Source organism: Hoplias malabaricus, chromosome 11 (genome assembly GCF_029633855.1).
Source record: "Hoplias malabaricus isolate fHopMal1 chromosome 11, fHopMal1.hap1, whole genome shotgun sequence".
Classification (NCBI taxonomy): domain Eukaryota; kingdom Metazoa; phylum Chordata; class Actinopteri; order Characiformes; family Erythrinidae; genus Hoplias; species Hoplias malabaricus.
In genome coordinates, this window is record NC_089810.1 from 5,065,101 (window position 1) to 5,085,469 (window position 20,369).

The window sequence follows — 20,369 nt, forward strand, 5'->3', positions numbered from 1 at the left end:
TTGTCCATTTATTCAGCTCTATTTAAGGGCCGCTCTGGATGACTGAGGGGTTTGGTGTGTTCTCCCCGTGTCTGTGTGGGTTTCCTCCCACTGTCCAAAAACACGTTGGTAGGTGGATTGGTGACTCAAAAGTGTCCACAGGAGGGTCCATGTGAGTGTGTGTCGCCCTGTGAAGGACAGCCACCCCTCCTGGGTGTGTTCCTGCCTTGCGCCCAGTGATTCCGGGTAGGCTCCGGACCCACCGCGAACATGAACTGGATAAGCACGAAATGAACGAAGGATCAGCTTCAAAAACACGTTACCACCACAGAGCAGGAATAATTATGGTGGTGGATTAATCTCAGCGCAGTGTGTGGCACTTATACCAGAGGATCAGGCACAGCAATGCTGCTAGAGTAGTCCACTCACTAAAAACATCCAGCCAACAGTGTCCTGTGGGCAATGATTTCTGATAGAGAACAACCAACACAAACTGCAGTAAAAGATGTCTCTGAGTTCATAATAGAGTGGACAATGAGTGGACAGGATATAAAACCCCAGCAGCACTGCTGTGTCTGACCCACTCACTGTACCAGCACAACACACCACGCCTGTGTCACTGCAGCGCTGAGTATACACCTGCTGTGTATTTCTGAACTAAGCAAAGAAACACATTCCAAAATGCCTGGAGAACATTGATAGGATTTTTAGCTCCAGAGCCACAGCTACTCAAATGTAGAGTTGTCACAATTCAGCTATTATTAAGCTCTACAGGACAGAGATGGGCAATACCACTCATTTGCTGTTTTATTTTTAGTATCAAGTAAATAGTAATATGAATGATAATTCAATCTGATACCAAGGTGAGCGTCCCAATGCCAATACAGTGTTTAAAGGAAGTGTCCTACACCACATGAAGAGAGTAAAATGTTTTTAAAAGCTGTGAAAACCAGTAGAAAAGTGATGTGTTATATTTTAAGGCCCCTGAATAGGTCTTCAATCACAGATTTTCCATTACCCAGCATTAACCTGTCTGAATGTAATAAGCTGAGAGAGGGAGCAGAAGGAAAAGTAGTCCCACACCTACACAATAATGTACTATTATACGAATATACAGATCCATTAAAGAATGTGTAAAAAGTTTAAAAGAGCTATGCTGAGTTACTGAGGCTCAGGCATGGGTCTTGCCCTGCTTACGTTGGCCACAGAGAGGCGCTGTAATGCGACCTCTGTGTCTAGAAGTGCAGTGTGCTGGTTCAGGTCTTTAGTGTGGAAGGCTATGCACAGGTTCCTGTCCAGGGATGCAGAATCCAATGGAGGATCGACGGTTTTGAAAGCAGATCTTAAGTCTTCCACGTTTATTTCTCTGCAAGAGTGACATATGGGACAGGTCTCTTCAACAACCAATCTGTTGATTAGTCTCTGTGTAATTACTTCAATTACCACCTATCACTGAGGGAAGGCCTATACACAACTGGCATAAAATGTGATAGTTGAATAAGCTGCGGAACATCGGGATGCCTTTGTGAGATGGGATATGTAGTACCCGTATAGTAGCTGCGTATCTCAGAACTGCAAGCTCATTTAAAGGAGCACTATGTAAGACTTGTAATTTTTGCTCCTGAGGCTCTCCGTTGTGTAATTCATTTTAAAAGCACTGTACTGAAATCAATGAGATGGGAAAGGGAGGGTGTCGTTTTCCCACTCGCCACCAAAAGTTAAATAGTGCAGTTTCTGCAGTGCTCTGTTCTCCCTATTACAGCTCATTGGAGCATCACAATGATTAAAATCGCTGTAATTTGAAGGTAAAAATATTACGTAGTGTTCCTTTAAGGCTATTTTAAGGCTGGTAGAAATGAACAGCATTTGTCTACACAGACCTAAAACTGAATAAATTCTTAACATCCTCATGGTGCAGGTCTGTTGTGACAGTAGCTATTAGGTCCGTGTAATCATTTTGTAGTTTGTTGTTGAACGTTTCTGTGTAAAGTGTGTGTTTAAGACTAATTTATATCTGACCTTAATGGTGTGGTTGTATGGAAACCTGTATCAATAAATATGATTTACTATTCTGCCCTCATTGGGGTATTGTGCTTACCCTTTGCCTTCCAGCTTTGTCCTGAGCTCGCTGATATAATGGTGCCTCTCTGCCGTAGCCTGCCTTTTCACAAGGCCCAGGAATTCACCGTGCTTCCCGTCTGTGTCCTGGAGTGGCGAAATACGGTGATTTTTGGTTGAAATGTGCAGGGATTTTCAAAATAAATGATACAGCACTTTATCTGACTGTAGTGTAACGTCACTGCTGGTAAGAGCGGATGTATTTCCACATAGACAGGTTCAGGGAGATGTTTATATCATGTTTTAGAGCTCACCTCTGTGTACAGCCTCTGGTAGGCAATGCTTCTTCCGGTTGTCTCCAGTTCTGACTGAGCAGCCACAACCAGCTCCTCTAAATCCTGATCTGCCTTCAGGGGGAAAGCCGACCTCAGAGCCTCACTGAAAATCAGCGGTTTCTCATGAATATCAGTTGTTCGTGTTTCCACTTTGCACTACTGCAAACGAACACTGTCAGACCGGTGAAAATATCCAGCACCTAAGTATCTCACACCGAAATCTAGACTAAGTCCGTCTTTAATTGTGACTTAGAGCAACTCTAGGTAAGGGGTGGATCCCTACCCACCTTCAGAAGTTACATAGTGCATTTTCTGCAGTGCTTAGCCCAGAGTCGCAACAACAGAGGCTTTTTTACGGCTCAGTGAAACATCAAAACGATTTTGAATCTGTAATTTTAAGGTTAAAGTGTTAACCTAGTGTTGCTTGAAGTCCATGGCTAAATTCAGTTAATGATAAGGTAACAAACCTTTAATGTACGTTCAATCCCACCCTCACCTGAATTCAGATGCAGTAAGTAAACCACTCTCAGTGCTGTCCCTTTGTATGAGCACCTTCAGGAGGTCAGAGAGAAGCTGGGTCTGGCCACGATACAAACTCTCATCCACCTGCAACATATCAACACTAAATCTCGATAAAACACTTTTATAAGTTGTTATTAAAGGGCCCATATCATGGAAAAACAAATGATTTAACATGTAAACATTGATAAAATGTCAAAAAAACAGGAACATTTATAGGTGCTGTCCAAACCTGTGTAATCCAGTTAATCAGGAGTTTAGCTCTGAACATTCACACTGAAACTAGACGGAGTGTGTGTCCCCTAGTACATCCATCCACCCATTATCTGTAAGAACTTATCCAGTTCAGGGTCACGGTGGGTCCAGAGCCTACCTGGAATCATTGGGTGCAAGTCCTTCACGGGGCAACACACACACTCACACATTCACTCACACACCTACGGACACTTTTGAGTCGCCAATCCTGGACTGTGGGAGGAAAGCAGAGCACCCGGAGGAAACCCACGCAGACACAGAGAGAAAACACCACAGTCCTCACAGACAGTCACCTGGAGGAAACCCACGCAGACACAGAGAGAACACACCACACTCCTCACAGACAGTCACCCGGAGGAAACCCACGCAGACACAGGGAGAACACACCACACTCTTCACAGACAGTCACCCGGAGGAAACCCACACAGACACAGGGAGAACACACCACACCCCTCACAGACAGTCACCCGGAGGAAACCCACACAGACACAGGGAGAACACACCACACTCCTCACAGACAGTCACCCGGACGAAACCCAGACAGACACAGTGAGAACACACCACACTCCTCACAGACAGTCACCCGGACAAAACCCACACAGACACAGGGAGAACACACCACACTCCTCACAGACAGTCACCCGGAGGAAACCCACGCAGACACAGGGAGAACACACCACATTCCTCACCGACAGTCACCCGGAGCGGGAATCGAACCCACAACCTCCAGGTCCCTGGAGCTGTGTGACTGCGACACTACCTGCTGCGCCACCGTGCCCAGTACATGTGTGTTGTGCTGTGAAGACACATTTTCCAAACCTTTATAAGTAGAATATAATCTAGTGTGTTCCAAATTAGCCACATGAAATCTGCTCATGTCATATCATAGTATAACGTTCTGAATCCACAAGTGGCCATTCGGTTTCAATAAGGTCATCTACAATATCTTCCAAAGATATCACACAATGCTATCAACTAGGGAAGCCAGCCACTGCATCTTTTCACACTGCTGCTAACACAACGTCACTGGACACATTTAGAGAAGAACATTTAGATAAACACATAGTCATGTTAGCTAAATGCTGCCCAGTTTTGTGATTAATGGTGCTACAGTGCTAAGTGATGGGGATGTAGGTAGGATCCTCCTCCTCCTCACTCACAGAGAATGAGGCCAGTCATGATATATCCAAAGACTGTGGCATTACCAGGGATCAAACGTGATCTCCTGGTAACTGGATCAAAAATTAGGCAGGTGAGTAAGCAGATATTTGTGCCACCCACACTCTATTTAAAGTGATATAGTAAACAACTCTGCTTGTTTGTATAAAGAGAGGTTTACATTTAAACATTCATTCATTATCTGTAACCCTTATCCAATTCAGGGTCGCAGTGGGTCCATCATTGGGCGCAAGGCAGGAATACACCCTGGAGGAGGCGCCAGTCCTTCACAGGGCAACACACACACTCACACATTCACTCACACCTACGGACACTTTAGAGTCGCCAATCCACCTACCAACGTGTATTTTTGGACTGTGGGAGAAAACCGGAGCACCCGGAGGAAACCCACGCAGACACAGGGAGAACACACCACACTCCTCACAGACAGTCACCCGGAGCGGGAATCGAACCCACAACCTCCAGGCCCCTGGAGCTGTGTGACTGCGACACTAACCTGCTGCACCACCTTGCCACCTACATTTAAACAGTCAGAGAAAATAATATTAATAATATACAATATGGGCCCTTTAAATGTCCTGTACTTTACTGGATTAACTGGAAGAACAAGGAAAATACCCAGAAACCAGTTCAGAGCTGGTGCTCCAGGTTTAAAAACGTACTTTATCTGTGAGAATGTCATAGAATAGGCTGATGAAGTCATATTTCAGGTTACGCTTGATGGAGTCCAGCAGACTGTAGGCCCAATCTCCTGCACGGTCTCCATGCTGTCGCTCCAGGTACTGGTGTAGAAACTCTTTCAGATCACTGCAGTCATCCATCTTGTTGTCAAGAAAACATAGTGATACAATGCAGCACTGCCATCAAGGTAATCACTGGGTTTAATGGACTTAATTCTCATTCTCAATCTGATAGGCTTCTGACCATAAGCCACTTTCGACTGGTTAATACTTCTGAGGGATGAGTGTTTTGTTACACTTTATTTATCATTTACTATTATATAGTTATTGTACGTCCATCCTTTTGTACACTGCTCTTTGTTATTTTGCTATTGTCTCACTCCATTTTCAATCAAAAATTATGGGCTTCACATTTGATACTTCTATAGAAATAAAATGTAATATTGATTACTATGCTAAACTCATTTTCTATGCCATTTCCTAAGGTTCTGAACAAACTGACAATACCTTTTCATCTTCGGATGCTTTCTCCCTCCATATGTCCTTTATAATTCTGACAACATCAGCTTTTTTTAGCCTGAGGTTCTTTAGCTGCCCCTCATAGCGCAAGTAGATAGGCACATCATTGGAGGTCCCCTGTACAAAAAGAAAACAAAAGCAGGTCCTGTAGATTGTAATTGCAACAAGCACAATAAATAGCTTTTAACATAAGGAAAGGTGGGCGGCACGGTGGTGCAGCAGGTAGTGTCACAGTTACACAGCTCCAGGGACCTGGAGGTTGTGGATTCGATTCCTGCTCCGGGTGACTGTCTGTGAGGAGTGTGGTGTCTTCTCCCTGTGTCTGCGTGGGTTTCCTCCGGGTGACTGTCTGTGAGGAGTGTGGTGTGTTCTCCCTGTGTCTGCGTGGGTTTCCTCCGGGTGACTGTCTGTGAGGAGTGTGGTGTGTTCTCCCTGTGTCTGCGTGGGTTTCCTCCGGGTGACTGTCTGTGAGGAGTGTGGTGTGTTCTCTCTGTGTCTGCGTGGGTTTCCTCCGGGTGACTGTCTGTGAGGAGTGTGGTGTGTTCTCCCTGTGTCTGCGTGGGTTTCCTCCAGGTGACTGTCTGTGAGAAGTGTGGTGTGTTCTCTCTGTGTCTGTGTGGGTTTCCTCCGGGTGACTGTCCGTGAGGAGTGTGGTGTGTTCTCTCTGTGTCTGCATGGGTTTCCTCCGGGTGACTGTCTGTGAGGAGTGTGGTGTGTTCTCCCTGTGTCTGTGTGGGTTTCCTCCGGGTGACTGTCTGTGAGGAGTGTGGTGTGTTCTCCCTGTGTCTGCGTGGGTTTCCTCCGGGTGACTGTCTGTGAGGAGTGTGGTGTGTTCTCCCTGTGTCTGCGTGGGTTTCCTCCGGGTGACTGTCTGTGAGGAGTGTGGTGTGTTCTCTCTGTGTCTGCGTGGGTTTCCTCCGGGTGACTGTCTGTGAGGAGTGTGGTGTGTTCTCCCTGTGTCTGCGTGGGTTTCCTCCAGGTGACTGTCTGTGAGAAGTGTGGTGTGTTCTCTCTGTGTCTGTGTGGGTTTCCTCCGGGTGACTGTCCGTGAGGAGTGTGGTGTGTTCTCTCTGTGTCTGCATGGGTTTCCTCCGGGTGACTGTCTGTGAGGAGTGTGGTGTGTTCTCCCTGTGTCTGCGTGGGTTTCCTCCGGGTGACTGTCTGTGAGGAGTGTGGTGTGTTCTCCCTGTGTCTGCGTGGGTTTCCTCTGGGTGACTGTCTGTGAGGAGTGTGGTGTGTTCTCTCTGTGTCTGCGTGGGTTTCCTCCGGGTGACTGTCTGTGAGAAGTGTGGTGTGTTCTCTCTGTGTCTGTGTGGGTTTCCTCCGGGTGACTGTCCGTGAGGAGTGTGGTGTGTTCTCTCTGTGTCTGTGTGGGTTTCCTCCGGGTGAGGAGTGTGGTGTGTTCTCCCTATGTCTGCGTGGGTTTCCTCCGGGTGACTGTCTGTGAGGAGTGTGGTATGTTCCACCGCGACCCTGAACTGAATAAGCGCTTAGAGACAACAAATGAATAAATAAGGAAAGGTGTGAGTGCAGGTTGTAATTTTACGTAGTGGATTCTCAACAGGGCGGCACGGTGGCGCAGCAGGTAGTGTCGCAGTCACACAGTTCCAGGGGCTTGGAGGTTGTGGGTTCGATTCCCGCTCCGGGTGACTGTCTGTGAGGAGTTGGTGTGTTCTCCCCGTGTCCGCGTGGGTTTCCTCCGGGTGCTCCGGTTTCCTCCCACAGTCCAAAAACACACGTTGCAGGTGGATTGGCGACTCGAAAGTGTCCCTAGGTGTGAATGTGTGTGTGTGTGTGTCTGTGTTGCCCTGTGAAGGACTGGCGTCCCCTCCAGGGTGTATTCCCGCCTTGCGCCCGATGATTCCAGGTAGGCTCTGGACCCCCCGCGACCCTAAATTGGATAAGCGGTTACAGATAATGGATGGATGGATTCTCACCAGTCCAGTGAAGACCTCCTTCTGCTCCAGGCCCATGATATTTAGCTCCTCCAGCAGAATCTCCAGCTTCTTCTTGCTGGACTGACCCTCAGAGATCTCTGTCCAGCGCTCTCTGCTCCCGAGCACATCTTAAAAGAAACTTAGAGTTAAATGACCTAGGCATATTAGAATAACTAAAACACAAATCATAAAAGGCCACATTTTATATTCTAATGTTATCCAAAATAACCAGATGAAGCAGTTACAGAAAATGAATGAATTAATTACTCCAACAAATAAGTACTAAATCTGCAAAAAGTGTGTTTTCTGTGGAGAAAGTGCGCTTATAATCACTTCAGCCAGTGGTGCCAAAGCCTTTACATATCACTGTAGAATCCCTTTATTGGTATAAAGACACATAGGCTTATACCTGCGCACTGCTCCCAATGTGGTCTGGGAGTGGAGGCCTCTCTGAAGACCTCGAGTTCATTGCGAAGGCTGTCTCTCTGCTGGCTGACCTGCCGGTGCACGTCTAGCAGTGTGTCATATTCTGACTTCAATTGCTCAAAATCAGTGTGTAAGGTCTCCAGCTGCAACAGAGGAACAAGCTGCTCTCTGCACCAGAGCTTTAACTCCGTGAGCTTATCTAAACAATGTTTTTATAACCAAGGCCTTTTGGATTTTCTTTCACATTGAGAAGTTATATTCCTTGGCTGGTATTCATTTATGAAGGTTAATTTATTCTAAAGCTGGAAACCACTCAGGGACACATATCCAGGTGTGTTCTATGTGAATTCATCATGGCCATGTCAGCAGGCAGAAGCCAGTGTTAGTTAGTACCATGTGGGGCAGTGATGGGGGGGGGGGGCAGCCAGAGAGTGAGCCAGAGAGAGAGTGCTGTCTAGTGCAGTCGGACTCCCGGCCTTGGATAGCTTAGGCATCAGCAGGCTTCAAAACCTGCCAACTCCAGGTGATGGGGCTAATGCTTAGACCATTGCACCACTCAAGAGCCCACTGACATACCTAAGACCCACATTGTAGTAGTATCAGCTGTAGTTATCTTTGATGCAGCTTCGATTAATAATGTACATTTAAACATGCTCTTTTCACAACAACAGTTCGCTATTACTCTCCATATCTGGACTGTATAGAAAATGAGTAGAACAATGTTTACATAAAAACTGGAGAATTGTCTCTTTCTTTGTGCTGAAAAAACCTGGATTTCTTCAGTCTGAAAAGAAGCTGTGCCTGGCTTTGAATATTTTAGAGGAAGCAAGTGTTAACCTTAACTCTCCCAGTGTCAGAAGTGTCAGGATTTGGGTCAAATTATTAATGAGTAAAAAATTGGGGGAACAATGTTCACATATAATTACTTCCTTAGATATGGAAAAGGGGGCAGCACGGTGGTGCAGCAGGTAGGTGTCGCAGTCACACAGCTCCAGGGACCTGGAGGTTGTGGGTTTGATTCCCGCTCCGGGTGACTGTCTGTGAGGAGTGTGGTGTGTTCTCCCTGTGTCTGTGTGGGTTTCCTCCGAGTGACTGTCTGTGAGGAGTGTGGTGTGTTCTCCCTGTGTCTGCGTGGGTTTCCTCCGGGTGACTGTCTGTGAGGAGTGTGGTGTGTTCTCTCCGTGTCTGCGTGGGTTTCCTCCGGGTGACTGTCTGTGAGGAGTGTGGGGTGTTCTCCCTATGTCTGCGTGGGTTTCCTCCGGTTGACTGTCTATGAGGAGTGTGGGGTGTTCTCCCTGTGTCTGCGTGACCGTAGGTGTGAGTGTGTGAGTGAATGTGTGAGTGTGTGTGTGTGTTGCCCTGTGAAGGACTGGCGCCCCCTCCAGGGTGTATTCCCACCTTGCGCCCAATGATTCCAGGTAGGCTCTGGACCCACCGTGGCCCTGAATTGGATAATGGTTACAGATAATGGATGGATGGATGGATATTAACATGATCTTTTAAAATGTACATTTTGACCCAGTGTAACACCTGCACTGTTGTTATGGCACAAGAATCTTCCTGTTTACAGCAAAATGTAGAAAAAGCAATGGTCAAATATTTCATTTTGATAGGAGTCACAGGAAGCAATGCCTCATACCTTTAGGAGGTTCTCCTTGTGCATGCAGTCTAGTTTCTCCCAGTCCCTGCGAGGAACCACATCCGCGTATTCTGCGTGCAAGCGGTTGAGCTCCACCTGGGCCCTAGTTAGATCCTCTCTACATACCTTCAGAGCTAGTTTCACCTTCACAGGATCCTCGCACTGCATTTCTTCAGAGAAAAGGAAACACATATTGTAAACTAACATATGTTTTCACTCTAACATAATCCAGGCTGACTTCTTCCAGCTGCGACCTGTGACTCATAGTGCCTCAGCGTGGCCAAAAGCATCTAGTGATTGTGAGGATTATGTGCTGAGTATTACTGACTGTCGCCATCGTGCTCGACGTCAGACTCCTCATCTGGGCTGTAGCTCAGGCTGCTGATATTGGCAATGAGCAGCTTTCGGGCATCACACTCTTCTCTGTACTGCAGATACTGCGCTGCCAGTTCCTTCTCTAGACGATAAACCTGAGAATTATCCAAGACAGACGATGCCAACACCAACACTGACATAAATCAGCTCTACACATGGTGAACGTCATTCTGCATTTTCAAAAAATGGACCTAAACCCTCAGGGGGGTGGTACCCTCGAAGGTTTGTTACTGTTACTGTACATTCATAAAACTGTAAATTACATTGTTTAAGGCCCTCTACTTAAAATAAAGCAGTCACCAAAGCATTTGATATGTTTCCATACTTTTAAAAAAAGTATTCACACAATTTATCTCCAGTGCTAAGACTGGATAGATACACAGTGCTGAACAGAAAATTCTTCAATTGCACTTCCTTTGCAATCATTTATTTATAAACTACATTATTGCCTCACATCCTGTTTGGACTCTAAGTTTTTAATTTCAGTTTTCTACATCTACATTTGCAAACATTTATCTTTATTATAATGCAACAGACATTACACTGACACCTAGTGGCCTGGATGCAGCAGAGATTATGAACCAAATCTAGTTTAACCATGGCAGCCTCCATGCTGGGGACCCGCTCCATGGAGGGAAAACTGGTCCTGTCAAGGATTATAAAGCTTTTAATAGAAAACTGTACAAACTATGATTTTTAGCCTTTTTATTTTTATGTTACGTTATTGTACTAAGACGTGTAACAGAACACGCTGATTAGATTTCACTTTAGATAAAGGGGTAAGCTATAATCCAGAAATTCATCTCCTTTAACTCTGCATACAAACACTGAGGGAGATGTTATCTAAGACATTCTGTGCCGTCTCAGACATCCTCTCTAAAACTAGTCAGATACACCTCCCAATGTGGCCATAACTATTTACTGAAACAATCAGATGAGTCAAAACTTTAAAAGCACTTCCTTGTCTCTACACTGTCTCTAACTGTCCATTCTCCCACATCCACTGACCATAGACTGGTGCTTTGTGGTGTGCTACATTTACAGACTGTTGTTTATTGGTTGCTCTGCATACTTTGTTACAAATCCAGTGTCCACAGATGAAAGTACAAGGTGGACCCATGAGGTAGGAGTGTCTGACAGAGGGGACAGTGATTGGACACTGTGTTTTAGACTCCAGCAGCCCTGCTGTGTCTGATCCACTCTACACCAGCACAACACACACTAACACACCACCACCACGTCAGTGTCACTGCAGCACTGAGAATGATCCACATTGAAGAACAGGGTAAAAGGGGGCTAACAAAGTATGCAGAGTAACAGGTGGACTACAATCTGTAATTGTAGAACAACCAAGTGCTCCTGTACAATCAGTGAAGCAGATAAAATGGAAAATGAGTAAATAATGAGGACATAATGTATGTAAATGACTATAATACCATTAAATCATTAAGAATAAGCAGTCAGGAATTTTAAAATAAAATGATTCTCCTTACTGCAGCTCAGCCACTGCATGTATTCATTAAAACCCAATAACAGCAGATTTGATTTAATGAAGGATTGATGAGGTGGAGCAGTGGACAGTAAATGTTCATTCTCGATGTCCTCAAGGACTTATAGCACAAACGAAATCAGCCAAAATCAGACTTGACAGAGCTGGTCCAACCTGAGTCTGTAAAGCTCGCTGCTCTTCCCTCATGCTCTCAGTGACTTGTAGCAGATGCTGGCGCTCCTGTTTTAAAGCCCTGATCTCAGTCCTCTCCTGCTCTCTCAATCCCAGAATCCTCTTCTCATATTGCTCAGACAACAGCACCAGCTGAGCACGGAGAGGCTCCAGCTCATGGATCCGCTCCTGCAAATGCACTGGGACCACATTCAGCAGAATGCTATTAGATTCTCAGTCAGAATGCAGTTGCAAACCTTAGTAACTTACAATTTTACATACAACACAGTGCATAGAAGACAGACTTAAAGGCTTTGAACATCTTTTGCCATACGTTTAAATGATGGAGCATATTTAGGTCACTACATGCAAAAATATCTCCAATAAAACTCTACTCTTTAATAAATAAAACACTATTCATTAATTCATTCAATGTCTGTAAGCACGGTGGGTCTGGAGCCTACCTGGAATCACTGGGCGCAAGGCAGGAACACACCCTGGAGGGGGCGCCAGTCCTTCGCAGGGCGACAATAAAACTGTATATGGATGTTTTTATATAATAATAATAATAAAGCAAAATGTACACATACCTAGAGTGATGTCATATTCATTTTTGATGGCAGCCAGCAGCGGTTTGTATGTGTTAAATCCCTCAATAAAATAATCAAAAACCTCCTGGTACACCTTCAAAACACAGACATGAAGATATCAGTGTTACCATGCAATATTTACACTATACTAAACAACAGCCATTCTTATTCCAAGTCAAGAGCACTTAGCTCCAAAGAACAAATCTCTGATGTATATTTAGTAAAAGAGAGTATTGTCTAAAATGCAGACCTGTAGCTTGCGTTCCTGGGGTTTGGGGCTGAGCATGTCTACAGACGTCAGCTCTCTCTTCAGATAACTTTCCAGCTGTTCCAGGAAGCGTGGCTTTGACGCTGCTCCTCCAAACTCATCACCACATCTACAGCAAGTGATGCATTATGAAGTACAAACCACAGCAATTACATTTATAAACTGTTTGATTTGTTACTGCTGGAAAGGTGCGGCAATCTGATGTTTCAATTGCTGTTTACATGTTTAGTAATGGAAACATTATAGGAATAAACCTAATAAAACTCTAACAAAATATCTGTATCAGGGTCACAGTGGGTTCAGAGTGTACTGGGAATCATTGACAGAACGTAGGAATATCACAGTCACTCACACACTCACACCTGTGGACAGTTTCACACACTCACCCAGTCACTCACACACTCACACCTGTGGACAGTTTCACACACTCACCCAGTCACTCACACACTCACACCTGTGGACAGTTTCACACACTCACCCAGTCACTCACCCAGTCACTCACACACTCACACACTCACACCTGTGGACAGTTACACACACTCACCCAGACACTCACACCTGTGGACAGTTTCACACACTCACCCAGTCACTCACACACTCACCCAGTCACTCACACACTCACACCTGTGGACAGTTTCACACACTCACCCAGTCACTCACACACTCACCCAGTCACTCACACATTCACACCTGTGGACAGTTACACACACTCACCCAGACACTCACACACTCACACCTGTGGACAGTTTCACACACTCACCCAGTCACTCACCCAGTCACTCACACACTCACACCTGTGGACAGTTACACACACTCACCCAGACACTCACACCTGTGGACAGTTTCACACACTCACCCAGTCACTCACACACTCACACCTGTGGACAGTTTCACACACTCACCCAGTCACTCACACACTCACACACTCACACACTCACACCTGTGGACAGTTACACACACTCACCCAGACACTCACACCTGTGGACAGTTTCACACACTCACCCAGTCACTCACACACTCACACCTGTGGACAGTTTCACACACTCACCCAGTCACTCACACACTCACCCTGTCACTCACACACTCACCCAGTCACTCACACACTCACACCTGTGGACAGTTTCACACACTCACCCAGTCACTCACACACTCACACCTGTGGATAATTTCACACACTCACCCAGTCACTCACACACTCACACCTGTGGACAGTTTCACACACTCACCCAGTCACTCACACACTCACCCTGTCACTCACACACTCACCCAGTCACTCACACACTCACCCTGTCACTCACACACTCACCCAGTCACTCACACACTCACACCTGTGGACAGTGTCACACACTCACTCTCTCACTCACACACTCACACCTGTGGACAGTTTCACACACTCACCCAGTCACTCACACACTCACCCAGTCACTCACACACTCACACCTGTGGACAATTTCACACACTCACCCAGTCACTCACACACTCACACCTGTGGAAAGTTTCACACACTCACACAGTCACTCACACACTCACACCTGTGGACAGTGTCACACACTCACACCTGTGGACAATTTCACACACTCACCCAGTCACTCACACACTCACAGCTGTGGACAGTTTCACACAATCACCCTGTCACTCACACACTCACAGCTGTGGAAAGTTTCACACAATCACCCAGTCACTCACACACTCACAGCTGTGGACAGTGTCACACACTCACACACTCACCCATTCACTCACACACTCACACCTGTGGACAGTGTCACACACTCACACAGTCACTCACACACTCACACCTGTGGACAGTGTCACACACTCACCCAGTCACTCACACACTCACACCTGTGGACAGTGTCACACACTCACCCAGTCACTCACACACTCACCCAGTCACTCACACCTGTGGGCAGTGTCACACACTCACACAGTGGACTAGTGTGTGTGTGTGTGTGTGTGTGTGTGTGTGTGTGTGTGTTCACTGCCATTGATTATTTAGTCACAACTAAGAAAGTGACATTAAACATATGATCAAATACAACTTTCTCCCTCAATATTACCATTTTATCACCTGCTTATTACTGAACTCTAATGTGCTGCATATTCATTTTTTTATCCATTGCTGATTTATAATGGGAGCATTATACCAGATGTTTTTGTCTGTGTGTTTTATATGTATTAATATTATCACATTTTAAGAACAAAAGACATACCCATGAAAACCACTGACTCCAGACGAGGGGTATTTTTGCCGGACAACCTGAGAGCTAACGTGGGCCGGCCAGGTCGAGAGGTAGCCAGACGTCTCACTGCCTTTAGTCTGAATTAAATTTGTAAAACAATCATTAAAGCCATCGTTCTGAAATATGATGTGTTAATATAGATTTATAATAACTTCATAAGGTACTTGCTCTGAGCAATTTGAAGGCAGGCCTCACAGCCCGAGTCGCCGCACCTGACGAATTTCTGGAGCTTAAGAAAAACAGAGACCATTAATACTGAATAACTGACAAGGATTCTGTTTGAGGAAAACTGCTACAGAACCTGGTTGAAAGTTGTAATAAGATTTTTAATAGTCAGGTGTTTGATAAACAGTGTATTATATTTCAAAGTTTGATTCTAAATTAAATTTGGATTTTTTTTTCTTATTTTGTTAAAAACCTGAGTTACTTTGATGTCTTTTATTTTGAAGTCTGTCTGACTTCTCAGATGTATACATCTGTGTAAAATGTGGTCTAATATATGTAGTGTGTTCCCTTAAAGATGTATTTAACTTAGAAGAGAACAAAGAAAATATTTCCAATATTTTAACTGAAACATTTCTATTTTGTTCCATGAACACATTTAGAATTTGATGCATGCAACACACATTCCTTTGAATGACACAGTTTGAACATTTGGGAACTGAAGATACTAATTGCTGCAGGTGGATTTTTTTTTTGCCTGTTTTTGCTCAGCAGCCCTTGGTTACCATTTATATTTGTGATAATCATATACTTATGTTATATAATTTTATTGTTCAGTTTAGCATGATGGTTTCTCATGCAACATTAGCATCCAACTTTGCCCGACAAAGACTAAAAGTTCTCAGCAGTTCCTGAATCTTTTTACATTATTATATACAGTAGATGCTGACCTTTATTCTGTGGGGTCTTGCTTGAACAAATGTTAATTTTGAACTGTTTTCTCACAACTGTCTCACAATATTTGGCCCAAAGTGGTGAGCCATGCCCCCTTCCTGCAGAGACTGAGCCCTTGGTGAACATGAATATTCTACAGACTTTTCATTATTAGGTTGCTCCTGTCCCAACCGTTTAGGAGTGTATTCCAAGCTACATGTTCCGAGAAAACATTGGAAATCTTTTTTTTTTTTTCATTAAATAATTATTTATGGGAATAAACACTGCACATTACATTTGAGAAAATGTCCCAAATTTCCCAAAACTGGGTTTGTAGATTGTCTTGCTTTCTCAATTTGTAGCAACAATTTTAACGGATATGATTTATATAGAGCTCTGCTGTTGACATCACGCCATAATAAAATTAAGCCATGCACTTGACAACATAATACATGGGAACATCTTAATAATGTATTGAAAAGACACAATAACACATTTAAAAAGCAGGGGAATTATTAATAATATGTCGGGAAGACTTAACTGTCCAATGGAACAACTTAATAAAAGCATGAAAATATTTAATAATACCTGTGAAAGACTTTATATTAATTCATCAATGCTACTTAATTATTTAAATAATAATGTGTGGAAACAACTTAATAAAGGCACGAGGGTTAAAACAATGCGTGGGAACGAGAAATGTAGATAATGGTGTGCTTAAAATATTTAAGTATTCCATCAAATATTTGGTTCCCTCAACTTATGAAGTGGTTGATACGCTTCAAAAATCTAATTCCCATGAGTTAATAAGCCCTAGACATATTTAATTGTATTATGAAGTGCCCGTGTGACGTTGACGCCGAGACGCTGGCCTCGCGAACAGGGGCCGGTGGAGGTCTTGCCTCTCGGACGCGCTGAGGGGTGGGAAGCGTGTGTCCTGCTGCAGCGCCATGAAGAAACTCATCGAATAAAAGCCAGCGGATAAAACAGAGCCTCTTCACTTTAACGGAGTCGCACAGCGCGCCATTGTTGTTGTTTACAACTGGTTACCATGGTGTGAAAGGACCTCCGCCATGGAGCCCTCGCAGTGGCAGGTCGCCTCGATGTGCCTGATTAAAAATAGTGATTTACCATTAGTGCCTAACTTTGTGTGGCTGTTTTCAGCGGATTAATTTATCCACATTCAAGTTGGGTCTGATTTACTTGTGTTATTAGCGGGGGGTAACAATGTCCATCGTTCTGTTTTGACCTATATATGTCAGCAAGGCAACGCTGAACCCACCCGAACGCTTCACACATGATCCTGATTTGTTTTGTTCTGGGTCTCTCTCTGTGTGTGCGCTTTTATTGAAGCGAACAACGCATAAAACTAGCCTCCTCATTATACACCTCCAGTTTATGTCTGTATTAGAAACACAGCGTGTCCTGAACATCAGCAGAAGCAATGGTGACATGACGTCACTAAAGTCCAAGAATAAATCGTGCTTTACTGAAATATTTCAGTCTCACATCCGCTGCATTAAGCATGTTAAACACACACGCAACCGTGGACAGATCTGCACAAGATGACCTCCTCTGCACTCGGCAAAATATGAGAAATAGAAACTCCGTTACATAAAGAGTTCATTTAATGTGGCTATTAGACTAATAATGAGGGCGGGAGAAAATACAACGACTCTCAATCACATCCAAAAGATTTATGAAGCCTGTTAAAGACTGTGGTTTCTCAATAAACACATAAACAAACACCACAAACGAGCACTGATTAATTCCTATGACTCTGACTCTCTCTCGCCCTGTGTTGAGACGTGACTTATGGGTGTTGTAGTTCAAACGTCTGCAGCTTGTCGTCGGAATACGTAAGCATCAATCTATTTAAAACTACATTACCCATACACATCTGCTCGCTGGACTGTAAAATGTTGCTTATACGGGGATATCGTCTCTCTCGCTCCCTCTCTCTTCAGACCCCTGTTATGATTTATGGGTATTGTAGTATAACACGTCTCCAGCGTGTCGTCGGAACACATTAAGCAGCGTCATAGTTTGAACTACATTACCCACACGTCCCTGCGCGTGGGGATATCGCTAGTGCTGTTTCTGCTCAGTCTATCTATCGCCTTCTTTTGAGCGGATTGACACGGCAGGGCTTTAGGAGTTCGAAACACACAGAAACACGGGGAAAATGGCAGAGCTCGGAGCCGGGAGCCTGCTGTCCGGGGACCCTACTTCAAACGATCAAGAGCAGGAGCTGAACGAGCGCCTGAAGCGGCTTTACCCGGCCGTGAACGAGGAAGAGACGCCGTTACCCCGCTCCTGGAGCCCCAAGGATAAGTACAGCTACATCGGGCTCTCGCAGAACAATCTGCGGGTTCATTACAAAGGTACACAGAACCTGACAGCAGGGGTGCGTCCCAAATTGGCTACGTGTTCCCTCAGTAGGACACTGTGTAGGTCATGAAATAATGTTTTCTGTATGTTAACAATTGCCTCATGAATCAGATAAGAAGGTGTTTGATGTACAGTCACATTTATAGAGTCTCTGTTTACGTCCTATGTACTGTTTGGGTGTGGAGTCCACGGTTTAGTGATTTGCCCAGGGCACGGTAAAGGGAACAGGGGTCCGTTTGAGATTCAGCCCGATGCTGTTTCGGGCCTCGGCCGTTTGTGTGTTGTCATACTGTATGTGTGTGTGTGTGTGTGTGTGTTGGAGTGTTTGTGTGCCATCTCTCCGATCTAGTTTGAGCTGCTTTTTTTCCGTCCCCTTGTTTTTGTTTCAAAAGAGGAAAGAGGAATATACCCGAACGGCTGCCACACAACGACGACAACACAACACAGCCTGTTTGTTTAGACGAGTCTGAGTTGTGTTAGCCGCTTAACTTGGACTGAGACTTGAAAATGCCCCTTTGTCGCTGACATTGTTTCCCAAGTACGCCGTAAGCCAAACCAAGCCCTGCTTTTTCACCTACTCGACCTCCCCCTCCCCCTTTTTTAGGACATTTTACAAAGACAGTGAATGTTAGTCAGCCGCGAACCGGCTAAATACAGGTACCTCAGCACAGCACAATAACGTACCACAATCACAATAGCCGCGTCCCAAACCGCATACCTCTATTATATACGTGCTCCTTTAATGAGTGCCATTCTAATTGTGACGTACTGCTTTTGGCACACTAAGTAGTGTGCTAGTGCGGGGTTGTAGACGCAGCCTTTGTTTCGCCAAGTGTCTTTCACAGGCGAGGTGTTTATCTTGGTAAGGTTACACAAAATAAACAGACACAAAACATGCTCTTACAAATAAGACACCGACACTAAGAATTAAACAAGTAGACTTAATAAACTCTCACATTTAATAACAGAGTAATTACTTTGATTTAAGAGGTATATTTCCTGTTATGTGAAATTGGCTGAAATAGATGAATCATTTAAACATAAGTTCAGGGTCTGTGGAGACGTCTAATAATGATTTACACTTTGTTAAAAGCTGATTAGCTCACTGAATAGCTGTTAATCAGGGAGTATTTGATTAATTGTAGACACCTTTTTCACTGCTGCCCTCTACAGGGGTTACTAACACACAAAATATACAAACACTACTCAGTGCTGCCCTCTACAGATGTTATTAATGCACAAAATATACAAACGCCACTCGCTGCTGCCCTCTGCAGGTGTTACTAACACATCAAATAAACAAACACCACTCGCTGCTGCCCTCTGCAGGTGTTACTAACACATCAAATAAACAAACGCCACTAGCTGCTGCCCTCTACAGGTGTTACTAACACATCAAATAAACAAACGCCACTCGCTGCTGCCCTCTGCAGGTGTTACTAACACCTAAAATATACAAGTACTACTCAGTGCTGCCCTCTACAGATGTTATTAATGCACAAAATATACAAACGCCACTCGCTGCTGCCCTCTGCAGGTGTTACTAACACATCAAATAAACAAACGCCACTCGCTGCTGCCCTCTGCAGGTGTTACTAACACATCAAATAAACAAACGCCACTCGCTGCTGCCCTCTGCAGGTGTTACTAACACATCAAATAAACAAACGCCACTCGCTGCTGCCCTCTGCAGGTGTTACTAACACATCAAATAAACAAACGGCACTCGCCGCTGCCCTCTGCAGGTGTTACTAACACATCAAATAAACAAACGCCACTCGCTGCTGCCCTCTGCAGGTGTTACTAACACATCAAATAAACAAACGCCACTCGCTGCTGCCCTCTGCAGGTGTTACTAACACATCAAATAAACAAACGCCACTCGCCGCTGCCCTCTGCAGGTGTTACTAACACATCAAATAAACAAACGCCACTCGCTGCTGCCCTCTGCAGGTGTTACTAACACATCAAATAAACAAACGCCACTCGCTGCTGCCCTCTGCAGGTGTTACTAACACATCAAATAAACAAACGCCACTCGCTGCTGCCCTCTGCAGGTGTTACTAACACATCAAATAAACAAACGCCACTCGCCGCTGCCCTCTGCAGGTGTTACTAACACATCAAATAAACAAACGCCACTCGCTGCTGCCCTCTGCAGGTGTTACTAACACATCAAATAAACAAACGCCACTTACTGCTGCCCTCTACAGATCTTACCACAACTGAACAAATAAACAAACACGACTGTGTTGTCCCAGTGGGGGGTGGTGAGGGGGGTATTCCTCAAAGCAGGACATCTCTGTTAGCCAGTTAACTCAGGCTCAAATTTGTAGATTTTTGAATAGAAATACCCTTAGGTCTGTTCCTATAGGAAAGACATGACTTGCAGGTTATGTTGTCTGGCAAATCAGAGAAATACCCCCACACACACCCATCGGCT

General features: G+C 44.8%; 2 protein-coding genes across 2 annotated transcripts in view; one reads left to right on the forward strand and one right to left on the reverse strand.

Moving 5' to 3' along the window:
* Positions 1 to 9: 9 nt before the first annotated feature.
* tsnaxip1 (translin-associated factor X interacting protein 1) lies at positions 10 to 16,573 on the reverse strand. Its single transcript, XM_066685032.1, has 17 exons — positions 16,438 to 16,573; positions 14,828 to 14,888; positions 14,630 to 14,736; positions 12,402 to 12,528; positions 12,152 to 12,245; positions 11,565 to 11,761; positions 9,855 to 9,996; positions 9,527 to 9,696; positions 7,871 to 8,030; positions 7,462 to 7,589; positions 5,513 to 5,641; positions 4,988 to 5,146; positions 2,869 to 2,978; positions 2,352 to 2,475; positions 2,078 to 2,184; positions 1,177 to 1,345; positions 10 to 254 (listed from the first exon to the last, which is right to left on the reverse strand). The coding sequence occupies exons 1-17, from the start codon at positions 16,497 to 16,499 to the stop codon at positions 126 to 128; spliced, it is 2,175 nt and encodes a 724-aa protein (XP_066541129.1). The 5' UTR covers positions 16,500 to 16,573; the 3' UTR covers positions 10 to 125.
* Positions 16,574 to 17,499: 926 nt separating this feature from the next.
* Positions 17,500 to 20,369, forward strand: part of ranbp10 (RAN binding protein 10) — a 46,491-nt gene continuing 43,621 nt past the window's right edge. The window contains exon 1 of the mRNA XM_066685042.1: positions 17,500 to 17,919. Coding sequence (XP_066541139.1) covers positions 17,721 to 17,919 — 199 coding nt within the window. The 5' untranslated portion in view covers positions 17,500 to 17,720. The remainder of the gene's footprint in view (positions 17,920 to 20,369) is intronic.